Raw genomic sequence first — 17,920 nt, forward strand, 5'->3', positions numbered from 1 at the left:
TTTCATCACCCTCATAGTGAAAAATGTCTTCCTAATTTTTTCCTATCACTACATGATGTTATTAAAGGGCATATAGGTATAATTGTGTAGTGGTAGCTCATGCTAATGCACATGTCTCTACAACCTAGATTTTGCTCAAAATCACTGTCTCCTCATTATAGTGTTTTCCACAGTGGTCCACTACAACTACATACTACATCTTCAGAAAATGCTCTGAAATCCCCACGTGGGAGGAAGGCTTTGTGCTGTAAATGATAATCAAATTTTCTGCTGAGAAGGGCTCATGTAGCAGACCAGTGGAGAGAGTACAGATGTACAATCCAATTTAAGTGTCAGCTGTTTGCTGTAGCTGTGGGCAGTGCTCTGCACCACCACCAGTCTCATCTCTTTACACTTGGATCAAGTAGGCTGAACTTTTCAGATGGATATAAGCTTGCAGAATATCAGCTGAGATTTACAGCTCCAAGGAGCAGTACTTTAAGGGTAGCAGTACTGACTCGGTGGTACACTTGACCGCTATGTGAAGAGGAAAAGGATTGGGAAAGTTCAACAGGTCAGCATAATCAGATAATTTAAACATTTCTTGAAGCTGTATAATAGGTGCATGAATACTGGATTATCAGTGGCAGTGCAGTGCTCACTTCCAATTGCTGTGGCAACTTCATGGACTCTGGCAAGGTGATGTTGTACTCTTAAGGGTCTATGCAAATAACTGGTAGAGAAACATAGAGATTGCCAAGCTATATCACACCTAAGATCCATTTGTTGTACTTTTTGCAGAGGCTAGCACTGAATACAGCTATGGGAAGATTTGAGGAAAACTGCCTCTCTACTAGTAGGACTAATCCTTGTCCTCTGCTGCTTAGGATTTAGTTTAACATCACAGTTAAAGCATGTTGTATTATCTTTATTGATACTAATTCTAACTGTAGTTTTATATGGCATGTATAAAAATGCATAGTATCTGCTTGACTAAGTGTCAACAGTTTCCCCTTCTCCAACTAACTGTACCATGGCTGGAAAGTTCAGAAATGGGTGAGCCATCATTTCCTTAAATATCTTTCTGTACTTGTGTTACGTCACAGAAAGAGCAAACGCTTCTGACAGCCCTACTTTATACCATTGATTACTGTCTGTAGCATCATATAAGTATGCACATATGCACAGAGGGCATAGTGCCATAGCTCTTGCTGTCCATCTCTTTCCTGAAGAACATGCAAATGATGCCTTAGATCACTTTTTATGTGAAATGATCCCCATGTCTTTTAGCATCTTCGTTGCTTTTCTCTGCACTCCTTTTAAATCTGCAACTGTCCTTTATCAGATGAAGTGACAAACACTATGCCCATTAGTCTAGAAAAGGCTTTACTCATGTACATGTATTTCCAGAAAGGTAATATTTCTTCTGCTTTTCTCCACATCCCAGTCCTTATGCACACCAACACCTTTGCTTTTTGAAGACAGCTACCCAGTGAGCATTGATGACAGCAGTGACATCCAGGTCTGTTGTGGGCTTTGTAGCTCTGCTCTTTGTAAAGGCACTGCACAAGTACTTTATTCAGCCATGTGATAGTCTGTGAGGTTGGGCAGCAGCCAAGAGAACCAAAGGAAATATAGGCAGTGACAGGGGGCTAACAAGTCAAGCCACTCTGTGGAATAGATTCCACCTCCAGTTCTGAACCTTCAGACCTGTGAAAGACCAATTTATGCAAGATCAATTTGAGCAGGTCTCTAGCCACAACATATTTCTCAAGACTACATTCATGCTGCAAGCTTGGCTTAAAGGAGGACTTCCTCATTCCCCAGCTTTCCTCTCTGTTGGTGCTGAATGCCTTTCAGGCAGAAAATAGAGGAGACATTTAATGATAATGTATGGGGGAAACTGTATCATGGAGAGTGCTGCTATTGTGAAGAAGTATGGGATCACTCTCAGCCTGGGACACTGAAGGAGATCTGAAAATCTCAGATGAGGTCCTGGCAGCCAGGAGCTCATCTTGGACAGCCCTCTGCAGGGCTGCGGAGCAGTCAGGAAAAGAACTATGAAAGCCTGGACAGGTCCCAGATAAAGGAAAATGCCCATCTCCTAATGACAGCAAAATTGAGACGCAAGGCTTCATGTAAATAAGTCAGCTGAAGGTCATAAGGTCCCAATTATCCAGTGTTGAAAGGACCACACACTTTCCAGCTGTACCTTATGGGCAATAGCACATGAGTCTTCTTTTCATTATGAAAGAAAGCAGGAGGTGGGAGGCATTATTCAAACTCTTCATCTTCCTTTAGAAAAACACAGTAATTGGGAATGGGAGTAATGATAACCGGACATTACCTGTAACCTACAGAGCTTAATGAAGAAGAAAATCTGTCTGACATTTGGAAGAGCATCCAAACCCCAATGCTAAGGTGGTGCAGTGCTGCAGAACCATAGCTGACAGTGCATTGCATGTACAGGGAAGGGGATGGGAGGGCAGGAACAAGAGCTGTGACCAGTCTGCAGAAGCATTCCCCAGTGCATCTGACTTTGGCAGAACCATCCTGGCAGTTGTGAAAAATATTTCAAAGATCTTACTAGATAACCGTTTGAAGAGATGGAAGGTGGAGTAAAGTAAATGATGGAAAGTACTTCTAAAACCTCCTTTGCTGTTCTGAAAGGTTTTAGGAACCCATTGATTTGGAAATGACACAAGCCTTTAGGAGGGAGGTATGAATGCAAGTTTGTGTGCAATAAGTCCATAACTGCCTAGTTTTCAGGTGATCCATCCCCTCACTTGTTGTGGGCTTGTAAATGAAAGAGTACATACTGCATCTTAGACACCCTTTGTTACCCCTCCCCAAATTTCTCTTTCAAGCTCCCCTTTATCCTCCCTCCTTCCTCCCATCTTTTACTGCCTATTTGGGGGCAACACTCTCCATCTATAGCTGCAGCTGCAGGGCTGAAATCTAACCCTTACTAACTTATGTAAGGCTATAATTTCACCTGTGATTTCAGCATCAGTGTTGTAAGCAATTCCGAGTAATCTTGACTCATCAGTGCTCAGGCAAAAGGTCTACCACAGGAGAGCAAACCTTGGGCCAGAGGCTGCCCTACTGCACTTCAAAAAGATGTGTGAGCTGAAGGAGTCTGTCATCGTAATCTTAGCTCTGCTCACAAATAGTCAGCATGTGTCTTCCTCTGGGAAAGACTCAGTGCAATATTGCAATGCTGGCCTTTCACTTTCTTTTACAGTCAGAAGGGTTGGAAATCTCCACCTGCAAAAGGTTTGATCAGAGGGCTGCTCTGAGGTTATCTTCAGAAGGGCTGCTACGGTTTATATAAGCAGCACTTCCCTCTGGTTCTTTGCATTCACAGTCCATTTTACAGCCAGTACACCAGGGATCCAGGTGGTGAAAGCACAGCAAAAGGCAGTGCTGCCTTTATTGCCAGCGTGCAGGCATGACTGTCACCTAGATACCATAACCCTGCACTACACCTGCTCAGTCCTGCACCCTGTCTCACCACAGGGTGATGCAGGTGATGCAGGTTTGCAAGTCAGTGGAATTGGTGGGTGTTTGAGAGATCCTTCAGCAGCATGAAGAGTTTTGGCACACGCCTTTAAGCTGGATTTAGGGGATGAAAGTACTCTTTGCACACACCTTTCCTAGCACTGCTGCCAAGCCTCCACTGGGAGACTTATCCGTGTGACTAAACAAGTTGCCAGGTGCAGGGACTGAACTGAACCTCTTGAATGTGACACAAGACAGCCCATACACACCTGAGGCCCAGCAGGAAGGCATGGGGAAGAAATGCACAGCACTGCTGTTGAGCAGCTCCACTTCTCTGGATGAGCAACAGACTTCAGTCTCAAGAGATATGAAGCCAGCACTGTTCACTGCACTCAATAAAGAGACACAAAATGAGAAAGAAAATGGTTCTTTGTGCCCCCAGCTAGAAAACTTCCTCATGGCTGAAGCCAAATGTCTGTGATAAAGATGAATGGAGTCACTGATTTTTCCACCAGGGAGCAAGGAGAAAAGTCCAGCCCTTCCTAACTGTTGTAGCATGCAACTAATTCTCATTGTTTCTAGCAAAACACATACACATCTGTCTCTATGAAGCAGAGGAGTCAAGTCTAGTTGCAGTTCAAACTACTTCCATGCAGGGCTTCTGAGTCCTTCTGGGCTGGAGTTTGTCTATTAAACTCTTTTTTTATTTTATTAAAGAGCCCTTTAATTTGTCAAAGCTAAACATAATTTACCAGTACCAGGAATTATGGAGATTTGTAGATTTAAATACTAAGAAAAGACTTTGTCTGCTTTTAGAGTAGCTAGGACATGAGGGTAAGGTCCTCTCTGAATGGGGGAGAAGACAGGATGTGCTCATGCCCCATCCTAGGCAGCTGAAATCCAGAGAGCTTTGCAAGCAAGCCATTGGGCTGCTGGATGAAGGTTCCCCTGATCCCTCCTGCTGGAGCTGCTCCACTTTGCATAAATTATTTATTATTTGCTGGAGCCAGGATGTGGAATTTGTTCTCCTCCATTCCAGATGAGTGCCCTCACCACCAGTCTACAGAGTCAATGTTTTCCTCTGGCCCAATGAATATTTTATGATTTATGGAAGTGGAACAGCTCCAGCAGGAGAGGAAAAGTAAAAGAGACGTGCTCATTCACATGGACATCTTACAGTATTGCTCTGTGACCATCAGCCAAGACCTGAGCAAAGGACTTTTACAGCAAATAAAATCATCTGGAGCGTCAGGGGAAACAACATGAGCACAAAATCATGGGGTTCCACTTCCTATGCCTCACTGCAATTTCAGAGCAGCTCAGGCCTCATGGGTTCATGCTTCAGACAAGGCCCTCTTCCGTGAGATCTGTTCTCAAAATGATGGTGCCCAAGCCAAACATATGGGCTTCTCCACCTTGGCCAAAACCTTAAAAACTCTACAAGTGGGAGCTGTGTTTACTCAGCCTCTGTGGACCTGTACAGGACTGGGTGTCACAGCAAACTCTGGCTATGCGTAAGATAATGGAAGGGCAGCTACAGCTTGTCCCCACAGCTAAGACTGGGCCACCTTGAGCTGGCACTGTTAGCAAGGGGACAGCCACAGCAGTGCAGAACAGAAAAGTCCTGTGATGATGTAGGGAAGCCTTGTCACAGGCTAGCTCAGCAAAGCCCTAAGTCTTAGGACTGTATAGGGATACTTTTTTCCACCATAGGAGACAGCACTGAAGAGCTTTGTCTTTGCCAATGACAATGTGGACATCCCTGCTGCTCCAGGGTGTTAGATGATGCAGCTTGGCTTCATGCCATGATGGCATGGCCAGATGTGCATGGGGCATGAGGTGCCCCTATGAGGATTCCTAAGCATTCGCAGCTGTCCCATGAGGTGCCCTCATGTCAAAGCCAAATTTATTACATTCCTGATTGAATTGTTAGTGTGAAAAGACGAATAAACTGAGGTGGCTGCTGTGGGATAGCTGCCCCAGTTCACTTGGTACAACACTCAGAAAATTCAGTCTGAAGTCTCACCCAAGCTGGGAGAAGGTTGTTTAAAACCAAACCAAACCAAACCAAAGCAAAACACCCCCAGATTTGAATTAAAAGTGGAGCTACTGATGCTAGGTGCTGCCTCTTTCACAAGGAACACTTCTGCTAGAAACATGGAAGGTTTTCCAGTCATCTTCCACCCTCCTTCTTCCTGCTGTGCATCTGGGCTCCCTGTCAACAGTCAGTGCCAGGTGCAAAGCTGCCCTGCTCCCTCCTTTCCCCAAGGGCTGAGAACTTACTGGGCAAGCATCACCATACCTCTGGTCACAGAGATTTCTTGGGGCAGAAGAGGTGACTGAGCAGTCTGACCTCCCACCCTTAAGGCGAGCTGAGGCTTTTACCTCCCAACCCTTAGGATTTCTCACTTGCAGCCAGGAGATGAGACAGCCAGGATCTGGCTTTTGCAATATGATCTGGGGAAGTTGTCCAGCTTTGCAGGATGGGGATTTTGGGAAGAGAGGAGGGTTGGTCTGTGCCAGCAATGATACTCCGTGTTGTCTCAAAATGGGCTTTCCCCACAAGCACTCATAGTTCAAAATGCCACTTCCTATGGCCAGGTTGTCATAATGTGTGTGTAGCCTTCTCCTGTTGAAATGAAAAGCAAAGGCTCCCAGGACCTCCAGTGTCAGCACAGCATTAAGCCTGAACAGCCTCCTAGAGAGCAGCAGCTGTTTTCAGTGCCCATTCTGCACAAAATACACCAGGATCAGACGTGTGTGTACACCAGCTGTGCCTATGGGAAATATTAGTAATATCTTTGCAAAGAGCTGGTGGTGGTGGCATTGCATCTGCTGGGGGGACAGTTGTGGAAGGCCTGACAACAGGCACCTAATTCATTTTAGCATCCAATTTTCAGAGCCTTGGTGTATGATGAAGGACAGAAACAAACTAACCATCTCTAAATGAAATTTCTCCTTCATTTAAACTCAAAATGGGAGGGTGGCAAAGGGAAGAAAAAGACACATTTTTTACCTTCTCCTTGACTGTAATTCCCTGCCTTTAGCTAGATCAATGTCATTTCTTCTGGAGATGGAGGCTGCCTCTGGTTTCCATGGCAATCCGGTTGTTGGAGGCTTGCAGGCTCCATGAATCCCCAATTTATCAGCCTTCTAGGCTTTAATAATGGAGACCAGCAGTCAGGCAGGCAGCTTATGAATGGCACATGTCTTTTGGGCTGGGGGAAGGGAGGTGAGAGCCTGGTTTGTAGTAAGAGCTGCAGCAATTTGTTTTCCTGGTAGTGACAGCTGAAGGGGGAGGACTACAAGGGGAGGAGCGATGCATTCATTCTGTATGCACTGAAGGAATTTCTAGACCCTTTTGCTGCAGTTATGGAATCTTTCCTCCTCTGGCTTCTTTTCCCTGGCCAGCTGCACTGGAGCAAGGGAGGGGAGCAGCCTCACAGCCGGTCCTGTGTGATGAAGTGGGAGCTGTAGAAGAACCCAAAGTCTCTAGAATGCCACAAACTTCCCTGCTCTTCTTAGCCCTCTTTATCTCAGGATCATCAGTGCATGAATGCCAGCAGTCTGCCATGGTTTTGGGCTCATTTTTATCCACCTACTGAGGATACTACAGTTGCCAAGTTGATCAGTGGAGCTGTGAAATGGGCAGACCTCAGAGGATCTGATCTGTCTATCAAACTTCTGCCACTTGCTGTGCTATTCCCTGTGCATCTGCCAGGCCAGGCCTCTCCAAACCCAAGCCTCCATCCCCAAGATGCTGTAAGCTTCAGTCCCAGACTGTTTTTCTAGAAATATCATGGCTATACAGGAATCACTAACAATTACTTCAATGAGGCTTCATTTTGCTTGCTTGGCCAGGATCTGCTCAGGGTATTTCTACTTCTTCTTATCTTTCCTCTGATTTCTCCCATATGATCTCACAGGGCAGCCACCCTAGAGAGGCTGAAGAATAAATGGACATGCCTTATCAAGACCCTGTTCTTCTGTCTCCTCACATGCCCTGTGTTCCTAAGACATCCTCCAAAATTTAACCCAGTAAAGGGGAAAAGATAGGTAACACAAAAGAATACTGTTACATGAGATGGGGACATCTTGTTTTCTGTACGCCAAGAGCTGTTGCCAACTGTTACAATGCACATCTGGAAGCAAGTAAAAACCTCTACACTCAGGCTGCTTGAGTCATAAGGTATATAAGGAATTAAAAGAGTAGCCTTTCTGGTCTACAGAACCCATGTAAACCAACAGTATTGGGAAAGGAGAAGAATAAAGAGCTTGTGGGTTATTTGTTTGCAGGTTTTCCTCTGGTGAAGTAATCTTCTCCCTGCCTTTCTGGGATGTTTGAGTTGGGGGGATATTGCTGAGATGATTGCTGCATCTCCAGTTTTGGCCTGAGATCAGGACTTTGGGGAATATCAGAAATCACGGGACCAAAGCATCACACCTATGAAAGTGCTGCTGCATGCAGAGTGGCTGATTGAGGTGCTGGAATGAAAAGCCAAGGTGACTGAGCCTCCTGAGTACACCACAGGCTCTTTTTTATTGTGATCGTAGCCCAGTTATTCATACATTGCTCACTTTATGCAGATAAAAGCTTTTTCTTTCTTAGCTGGAATTTCACAAGGATAAAATACCTCCATGATTATGAGTTAGGCCATTGATTTGATGAGAAAGACCATGTAAATATTTACATTGCTGGTTGCTCATAGCAATTTGGGAAGCTCATATTGGAGACAGCTTTTGGCATTCACAAAGGTCTGGGTTCATCATAAGTGTATGATCTGGATATTAAATCCTGTTTTATCTTCTGTATCCAGTACAATCTGGATATTGTATCTAAAAAGATCAGTATACTACCTTGCTGGAAATTCAGTCAGTGGAGAATGAAGAACTGTGGTCTGAGTGTCTAGAGAGGCATCTTTGACTCTTGTTCACCCTGTCTTAGGGGGATGTGGAGGCTGTTGGAACCCCTCTCCAGAAGTGAGCCTTTCCACTCCAGCAGGGCAGCTGAGAAACTGATTGGAACTGAGACTACCTCTGACCCCAGCTCATGGTTGGGGAGATCCTGCACAAGTCCACTTCAGGCTTCCTGGATGTAAATACAGTGGAGTCTTCATAGGAGTCTGCTGAAGTCAGCACCTTTGGCTCTGTTTGGCAGGAGGCCACTCAATAATAGTGCAAAAAATGTGTCTCCAAGGCATTCTCATCCCAAAAGGGCTCTTTTACATCCCCTTCAAACACTGGTACTACGTAGCCTCTCAGTTCCTCACCACTTTCTGGTGTAACTAAGCATCCCCACAGAAACAGTGACAGATCACACTGCTGCCATCTGGAAGAACCCTGTCCTCCCTGGAGCTTGTAGCAGTGATGGTGGCCAAGAGAGAGGAATTCTTTAAGGAGATCTCACTGTCTGAAAACCCAATTTTTTTCAACTCTAGCTAGATTGAAATTGCCCTGTTATAGGTACTGTACACAGGAAGTTTGGGTCAAAAGTGCAGAAAGGCAGAAATAAATGACCAGCCAGCAGTAAGCAAATAATTTGTATGTCTTCAGGCCTGGCTGCATCCATGGGTGTGGGGAGGAAATGGTGGAAGAAAGCAGTGGAAGAAAGGAGAGCTGCTCCTTTCCCATTCTCCAGGAAGCAAAAATATTTGCAAATGGAGCTGTAGCAGGGTTAACACCTCAGATTCACAAGGAACATCCTCCCTTTTCTCTCTCCACCCTCTTCCTCCACCACTCCCATTTCTCTGGAGACCTCACTCCTCCCTCCCATCAGCCAAAGTTGGGGAGTTTCCATGGCAACCCAGCAGCTGGTGTCTAGACACTGCCAGATACTTTGCAATGGAACTATGAGCCTGACTCCCCTCTGCACCCCCTCCCCACTGCCATCCCACCCTGAGCATCCATCCCACTCCACATCCATCCCACCACTCCCTTCTTTTCCATCTCCTGCACACACAGATGCTGATGCAGTGTGGGATTTCCATGGTGGTGCAGGGAGAAGGAAGGCGTGAGGCAGGTGGAAAAGGAGAGAAAATCCCTAAGCCACTGGCTCATCAGCCTGATAAAGTGCAAAGGCAGCTGGGGCGACAGAACTGGGGCTGACTGTCCTTTGAGGATTTAGCAGGATCAGAAGAAGAGGCGGCCATCCAAGCTTGGACCAAAGTCATCAAGCCATGGGACTGGCAGAAGTTGGCTTTTTCTCTCTGCTAGACCAAGTGAGATTGACATACATCGTGCTGAAACAAAGATAAGGCAGTCTAAGAACAGAAGATTCAAACAACCACGTATTTTGGTCATATTAATGTTTTGTTGTTGTTTGTTGCTGTTTTTTGTTTATTTGTTTTTACCCTTAACAGGCTTCTTTGCCTGCTTCTTTCCAGTAATTACTGGGCAAGCTCCCTGGACCTCCTGCCTGCTACTTTCAGTAGGAACATTCCTCCTCACTATCTCATTGCAGGGTTTGCCAGGGGTATTCAGATCTCTCAGCTGCCATGTTCCCATCAGGACCCACAGAGCTCACAGGAACCATGTAGTACCCTCAGTATCCTCTACCTGTAGCAAGTGAGGGATTCACCTGGCATTTTTGAGAAACCATACCAGTCAGTCCTCTGGACCAGACACAGCCACTCACCTGAAATATCCAATTCCTCCATTTCTCATTGTTTTGCTGGGCCAGCATAATTCTGCCAGTTTTTTAGAAATAATGAGTGGGGAGGGCATAGGATTTTAGTCCGGCATATGACACGTTGTAGGTTTGACTGCAATGGGCTAACTTGGCTCAGGACAAGAAATGTGTAAGCAACAGCTCTGAACTTGAAGTGCATCTCATTTCAGCAGTCTCAGACCTACCGTTGTCTGCCTGGAATCAGCTTCTGGCTGGATAGAAAGACAGATGGACTGGGACAGATGAATCAAACTGTGAAGCCTGGATCCAAATCTGGATCCAAATGTCATCAAAACTAAGAGAGGCTCAGATCAGGGATTTTGAAATGGGGCCTTCCAGTGCTCCTTACCCTCCAAAAAATGTCTCTAAAAAGAGTCATCTCTTGGGGCACAAGAGGTCTTCTTAAAACAGGGCAGGAAAACCCAGATGAAGATTTGGTAGCTGAGAGGACACCGGACGAGGCACAGGTTTTCCGTTCCATCTATGACCAAGCCATAGTTGGCAGAGGAAAGAGTGAAAAAGCAACAAGCGTGACAAATGCTAAGAAAGAGCAGTGGCTGAGTAGATCTGGGCAATACTTTATCATGAAGGCAAGAGGAGTTCTAACTGCACAATCAATATCAGTAATAATTATGCAAACAGTGGGAAAGCAGCAGAAGCAAAATCACTGCCTCTGTAGTAGAATCCCAGAGTGTTTGCGCAATTTCTCTTCTCTTGGCATCAGCTGTGGTAATTTAAAGATCTGCAGTGGAATAGATACAAAAAGGAAAACAAAACCCAAGCCACCAGCCACAAAAGAAACGATCAGCAGAGAGGTTGCTGCTACAATGGTCATAAGCTGATGTCTGCTCTGATTTAATTAATCTTGGCAAGTCAGACGGGAGCTGGGCATGTCCCAAGAGACAGTGTTTTACCCGGAAATCCACTCAACCTAATTTCAGTAATGTAGGGCAGTGGAGAGACTTGGAGAAGAGCCTGCATGCTCAGCCATTAGAGCACAGCATAGGCAAAGGCAGCTGGAAGTACCACCATCCAGCAAAACTGCTGCTTGCGTGCCTGCTTCAGCTTTACAGAAAACCAGAGCTGCATATGTTGGAGGCTTTTGCTCCCCAGCAGGGCTCGCAGACATGACTCTTACCCTTTCCAGGAAATAATTGGAGTGTTGAGGGACAGGAACTCCCTAAGACCCTGTTTCAGGAAGTTTTCTGTAATTCACCACCATATTGTTTCTCTTCCATAGGCAAGGCAGTTCCCTAGTTGGTACGTGTCAGAGCTGTAGGTATGAAGCATGTTTCTGACACAGGCCCTTCAGCAGAGAAGCAAATGCACTTCAGCCTCTGGTATTCAGCTCTATCACTTAGGCAATTCTACAGTCAGAGCTTAAAGCTTCCCTATTATCTCTTTAGTCACTGTAAAATGTATTTATTACCTATGGTAGTATGTGAACGTGACAGCTCTGTGACATACAGGAGTTATCAACTACTATGATCTTATAATGTCTGCACTGCTTGCACCAACATGTTGCATAAGGTGGGTCACTTTCTGTAATGTCTGAGTAAATCTGAAATAACTCAATTGATTACAGTGGGGCTACTGAGAATATATTAGGATAGACATCAAAAAGAAATTCTTCACTATGAGGGTGGTGATCCACTGGCACCCGCTGCCCAAGGAAGCTGTGGCTGCCCTCTCCCTGCCAGTGTTCAGGGCCAGGCTGGATGGGGCTTTGAACAACCTGGTGTCCCAGGGAGGTGTCCCTGCCAATGCAGGGGGGTTGGAACAAGATGATCTTCAAGGTCCCTTCCAGCCCAAACCATTCTGTGACTCTGTGTGATGCTGTCCAAAAGGTTTCTCAACTTGGCTGCCCCATCCAGGAAGCTGGGTTGAAGTGAGATTGGTGGCAGCTCAGCTGACAAATGCCCATCTCTTTGGCAGAATTAGCCCATGCTATAGGATGCTTTGGACTGCAGCATGGATTTCAAAGCACTGAAACAAAAGGCAAAGCTGCAAAACAAATATCAAAGCTGTGTCTGGAGAGGATAGACCGCAGGAATGGAATAATCAGGAACAGTGCAAGTGATGACCGATGTGCATTAAAACAACTGTGAGGGTGATGACTGAAAGCACAAACTACATGTGTTTTTTGTTGGTGGTCTTTTTATGGGCTTTGTTTTTTTTTCTTAGCTTTTTGACCTAGCCATTTCTGCTTGGTCCTTCAGGACAGATTTTTGCTTCATATTACAGCTCAGTGTCCCCTTCTATTCTGTTTCCTCTGTGCATGCACATACTATATTTTCATTTTGAGAGTCTGGACCCTTCTCCTTGCTCTGTGGCTGGAATGCTCTACTCTAGAAGGAATGTGGATGCCTCCACCTTGGCTTGCAAAATATGTATGTGTTCCTAGGCTGCAACCACTCTTATCCCAAAGTAAGCATCTAAATAGGTTGCATTAACAGAGTCCTAGAAATATTATGCTTATTTTCACTAATTAGAAAGGGAGAAGTGATCGAGAAGTTCATCTGGAGGTGTCTTTGTGTAGGTGTCTGGAGTTAGGTGAGATGTCCACCCATTCTCACTTCAACTTTCCCACTTTGCAATCTCTTCATGTGCATCTGGACCCCAGTCTAGGTCCATTTTAAGAAATAACTCACTGCCTCCTGTTTGTTTTCTCCTTTGCAAGTGGACACATGGAGCTCTGGTATTGCAGCAGATCTCATGGTGCTGGCATGTTCAGGAAGGGGGCAGCTTTCATCAGGTGGAAGTTTGGCTATCCAAGATGAAACACTTTTGTTCCTTAAGAACATTTTGCCTAAATGCCCTGAATTATCATCTGCTTTTTAGTCACCTTCAACACCTATTCTGACAAAGTGGAAAATGACTGTAAAATACCAAAGTTATGCAGTTCTGCCCATATAACTGTATCTGTACAGTACAAGCAGGTGCAACAACACAGATCTCAAGGAAGTGGGACTAGCATTAGGTAAAAAGTGATGTAAGAAATATCCTGTCTGATGTATGGAATCCCAAGGTTATCTATCTGATAATCTCAACAGGGGATACCTTGCCCTCCTTTACTGGGAAACTGAAAACTAGGCTGGAGAAAAACAGAGAACATACTGCAGAAATTACCTGCATCAAACTAACTGGGGAAGAGTGAGTCAGATAAACCATCTTAGCTCTCCTCTTGAATCAGAAATTGCTACTAACTGGTCCTGATGTCAGTAGGGTTGTGCTGTGTTGCTTCCATTGCAAAGAGAGAACACTTTTCTTTTCACTGCTGTGGTTTAGCAGTACCACAGCTTGGACTTCATTTCTTGTGCTGAATTTTTTATCCTTTGTCGTATTACTTCTTGCTAAAGTTGTAAAATAACACCAGATTGCTTCTTTTCCCTCATCCCAAAGATGAATGAAATGCTGCTAAAGCTGCTAGGAAAATCAGATAGTGCCCCTTACCACTTGAACACTTTGCAAGAAAAAAGAGGGAGAGTGGCTGAATTTGCTCTAGGTTGCCATACATCCGTGGTCTCTGTGATTCCTCTCTGTTGACATGAATATGTGGTGAAGTGACTTTTTATCCCTTCTGTTTCTCCATTACCTCAGAGTCAGTCCAGGCTATTCCAGCCATGGCAGAAATCAGTGCAGACGCAGGACTGCTTCAGTCATCTGCCTGCCACTCACTGCTCTCCAGAGATGAGCACGGGGGCAGCGAGGCATTCCCATGCAATTCCTCTGCCAGCCAAGGAGCTCTAGGGGCCACAGGCACTCCTTGGAAGTTTTATTTGCTACTCTGATGAGCCAACGGGGAGCAAAACATGGCAGCAAATTGTGCTTCAATGTGCCTTCTTAACCTAAGTGCGAGAACGGCATGGCAAAAATTGTGAGCTAAATTGTGTCACTGAGGTTGCCAGCTCCCCCACTTTGAGTGCAACCTGATTTTCTGCCCATCTTGCTAGGACAACTGTCAGGAGCTTACCACTGTAGAACCTGGACCCCACTTTCAGCTGCTGATGTCACCGGGGCATCTGTGAGACTCAGCGGTTTGTATGGCTTGGCCATGGCACTCAGCATCACAGCAGGTACTCAGGACCTCCCAGTGGCTATCCCTGTGCTTGCTGCATTACAAGCCCTTCTGTTGTGCTGTTCTGAGCGGGCTTCAGGGACTGCCAGCAAAAAAATCTGTGCTTATTTTCAGGAGGAAGACACAGAAAGTTTCAAACATAATGAAGTGTCATGTCAAGGCTTGTGTTCCATAAGCTGTGTTGCTTATCCTACGTAGCTCTTTCATTTATGTTGCTCCCACGTGTAGAAAAAAAAAGAAATGCTGCCTTACTAGGATCTATCAGAGCCTTATCAAGTTTCTGCTGGCTAACGATTGTCTTCTGGCTCAAATTTAGGCACTATGATTCTACTCTCAGCTCTATAATTCAAAGTGTCTCCTACTATAATTGCCTTGGAGAAGAGGATTAAATGGCCTCCCCTCCCTCCTCAGTGGACTGTTATCAAGTCATCCAGGAAAATAAAGAAAAATGAGGGCAAGTTGGCAACTAGGGCAACAATACCTACATCCTATTTTAATCAGTAGTCTATTTTGTCTTTGGTTTATGGATGTAGCTGTACCATATATAAAAGGATTCCTTGAGTGACGTTCTGTTTAGCTGTTTAGTATCAACAGAAAGAAAGTCCACAGATGTTTTTTGCTGACCTGGGGCTTGCAGGTGCAGGGGCTCAGGCCATGGGAACGTTCCCACAGTATTTTTCCTTTTGGAAAATCAGTAGTCAGACTTTACTAAGGCAAGAAATATTTGAAGGCCTTTAATGAATATGATTCAGGGTAGGCAATTACACACACCTTAAAAGTGATCCATATACAAGTGGTGCCTAAGAATGTATTTAAAAGCTAGGCTAAAGAGCCAAGGGGGAGAGGGAAGCAAGAATGCAGCACCTACTGCCAACATTGGAAGCAAATACAAGTCTGCCATCTGATGGCATCAAATAGACCAGGCCAAAATCCATAAAAGGTATTAGTAAGGGAAATTCCACATTTCAATTAGGATTCTCACTGATGATAAGCATGGGTGTGAGGATGCCAGTCCTCACAAACTAAATATTGGCATGTGAATGTGCATATTGTTGAGGTGACAACATGCTATGATTTTTAAATACACCAACTAGCTTTGCCCCAGACAGCTCCCAGACAAAGCCACCATGTTCTGGAGTTTAGCCATATGGACATGAGCTGTGCGGTGCCAGCTGGCCTTAGGGCTAGAGAGCAGTCTCTGGTCCATTTTATTGGTGGTATAACATCATCTGATAGCCCATCAGAGAATCCAGGAACTGTCTAGGGACCTCATAGTCCACTCTGGTTGACTGTGGGAGACACAGTAATGATAGAGTATGAGAGATACAATAATGCTCTGGAGGTACCTTGGGTGCCAGCACTCAGGTGTGTGACATACCAATCATGGGGTCTGTCCCACACCATCCCAGACTTTCAGCACTTGTTTCTTTTCTCTGTTCTTTATATCCCAAGTCTGGAATGATGCTACTTGCTTGACTTTTCCGTGGTCTATGTGTCTGTGTGTGTGTGTGGGAAGGGTGTCAGTGACATGCCAGAGGGAGGTGGTAGTAGAGCAGACCAGACACTACAGTGCACCAAGACCCTTGTGCATTCCTCTTCCTTGCAGGCCTGCAGCCCTCAGTGAACCACCACCTACTCCTGTAAAAAGTAATCCAAACAGTGTATGGGCCTTAGTGGGGTTTCTGAAAGTGACCCAGTAACATGTCAGTGTAGCCAAGTCTAAAGATGATGAGAGATAGCAGGAACATGGAGGCAATTCAGACTGTCCTACTGCCATGAAGGGGCCATGGTGTCTCAAGCTGGATGGACCCAGCAGTAAGATCACTCCATCCTGAGAGGTATTCCTTCCATTTGCCTTGTCCTTCTTGGCTGCCTCTGCTGTCCCCTCATTTCTGATCCCCTCTCCAGTTCATCGCTGTGAAGGGACACAGTGACCAATGTGCCAGAATAAGGTGTCTGGTTGACAGGCAGGCCCAGTCTCCAGTTACACTCATTTCATCCTCCCCAGGGCAGCTCTGCCTTTGAAAGGAGAGCCCAGAAAACTGGAGAGACAGGACAACCTCCTGGATGAAGTTTCCTGTTCTTGAAGACTGGAGACATTTCTCTAGGTCTCTGTGTTCAGTGTAAGAGAAGTCTGAGTTACAGGCTATCATATTTTTCCCTCTGGATCTTGAAAGCTTCACGTGTGTGCAGCATTTTCTCTTCATGACCTCTTCAGGTCTTGGCTGGGAGGATCCGTAGAAGTAATTAGGGGGTAACAGTTCAAAATTGGTTGGCACAGTCAGCCAGTTCAGACAAAGGGTGTGGGATCTAATTGGTAAGCAAAGAGCCTAATAAGTGCACCTGATCAGATGAATGGTGGTTGCCTGCCACATCATCAGTGAGCTAGGCAGCTCCTCCCAGTTGCACAGGCTTTCTGTTGGGGCTAGGGGTGTTTTGTCAGAGCTACACACGTTTGTCTGCTATGCTGAACCCTGGCGTATTCTTCCCGTGCTGCAGAAATGCCAGGGACTCGGAGACCTGGATCACTCTGGGAAGTGAGAAGCCTGAAGCCACGCAGTCCATTGATGGCTGTGTGCACATGCAGGATACTCTAGATCATAGTTGACTAACTCTGGACCATCTCTTTCTCCACTAGATGCTGTAGAAGAAACCAAACCTACTGAAAGTGCCCAGCAGGAAGAGGTGAAAGAAGAAGAGAGCAAGGCGGACCAAGAAAATGCCTGAACATTAAGAAATGACTCCCCATTGCCCCTCCCTCCCTCCCCCTATCCTCTATCCTTCCTTCCCACCCCAATCTTGATCTCCCCCTTCCTGCTCACATCTGTGAGCCTGTCCATCCCTCTCCCATTCCCACTTAAACCCTTTTTCTCTCTGTGTGGCAAACATTTAAAGAAAAAAAAAAAAAAAAAAAAAAAGCAGGAAAAATCCCAGTCAAACAGTGTGGCTTAAACATTTCTTTGTTTCTTGGTGTTGTTATGGCGAGTTTTTTGGTAATGATGATCCAATCATTTTGGGAAAATTCTTGCACTGTATCAGAGTTCTTTGACCTGGCGCGTGCGTGTGTCTGTCTGCCCACCACGAGCGCTCTCTCTCTCTCTCTCTCTCTCCTCTCTCTCTTCTTCAAGTGTGTGTGTGTGCAATGTTACGTTCATCCGAGGAGTCCAGACTTACTGAGTGAGTTAAAAAAAGAGGGGGAAAAAAGAAAATAAATTACTTTTCTTCCTTTTTCAATGTGATGGAATGAACGAAAGAAAAAAAGAAAAAAAAAAAAAAGACCAAACCCAACGAACAAATGAATGAAAAATATTACTAAACCCCAGTTTGTTTTCAGAACTAAAACAAAAACAACAACAACAAAAAAAATGTGCCAATTAGCATAATGCTTGGCTCCAGGCTCCTTTTTCAAACTGAACAATAATTATAATAAATGAGAATAATGATCATTAATACCACCGTGTCGCATTTTTATGCTGCTGCACAACTTACTGGCCTGTGGTCTTTGGTAGGACACTTCTTGTGTGGCCCTGCTGTGTTTCTTGGCCACTGGTCAGTGACAGACTGCTCTCCCTGGCACTGCTGAGGGGATTTTTAAGGGAAGCAGGCTTGGATTTTGAGTGAGGTGTTAGCACTGGCTAACAAATAACGAAAGTAGCAAAATTAGTTTTATGAAACAACAAAATCAGCAGCCCCCT

At 45.3% G+C, this 17,920-nt stretch overlaps 1 protein-coding gene across 1 annotated transcript in view; it reads left to right on the plus strand.

The window, feature by feature from the left end:
• The window catches only part of GAP43 (growth associated protein 43), a 59,830-nt gene extending 42,153 nt beyond the window's left edge, over positions 1-17,677 (plus strand). The window contains exon 3 of the mRNA XM_071760021.1: positions 16,864-17,677. Coding sequence (XP_071616122.1) covers positions 16,864-16,952 — 89 coding nt within the window. The 3' untranslated portion in view covers positions 16,953-17,677. The remainder of the gene's footprint in view (positions 1-16,863) is intronic.
• The last annotated feature ends 243 nt before the right edge of the window (positions 17,678-17,920 follow it).

This window comes from Heliangelus exortis, chromosome 1, assembly GCF_036169615.1.
Source record: "Heliangelus exortis chromosome 1, bHelExo1.hap1, whole genome shotgun sequence".
Taxonomy (NCBI): domain Eukaryota; kingdom Metazoa; phylum Chordata; class Aves; order Apodiformes; family Trochilidae; genus Heliangelus; species Heliangelus exortis.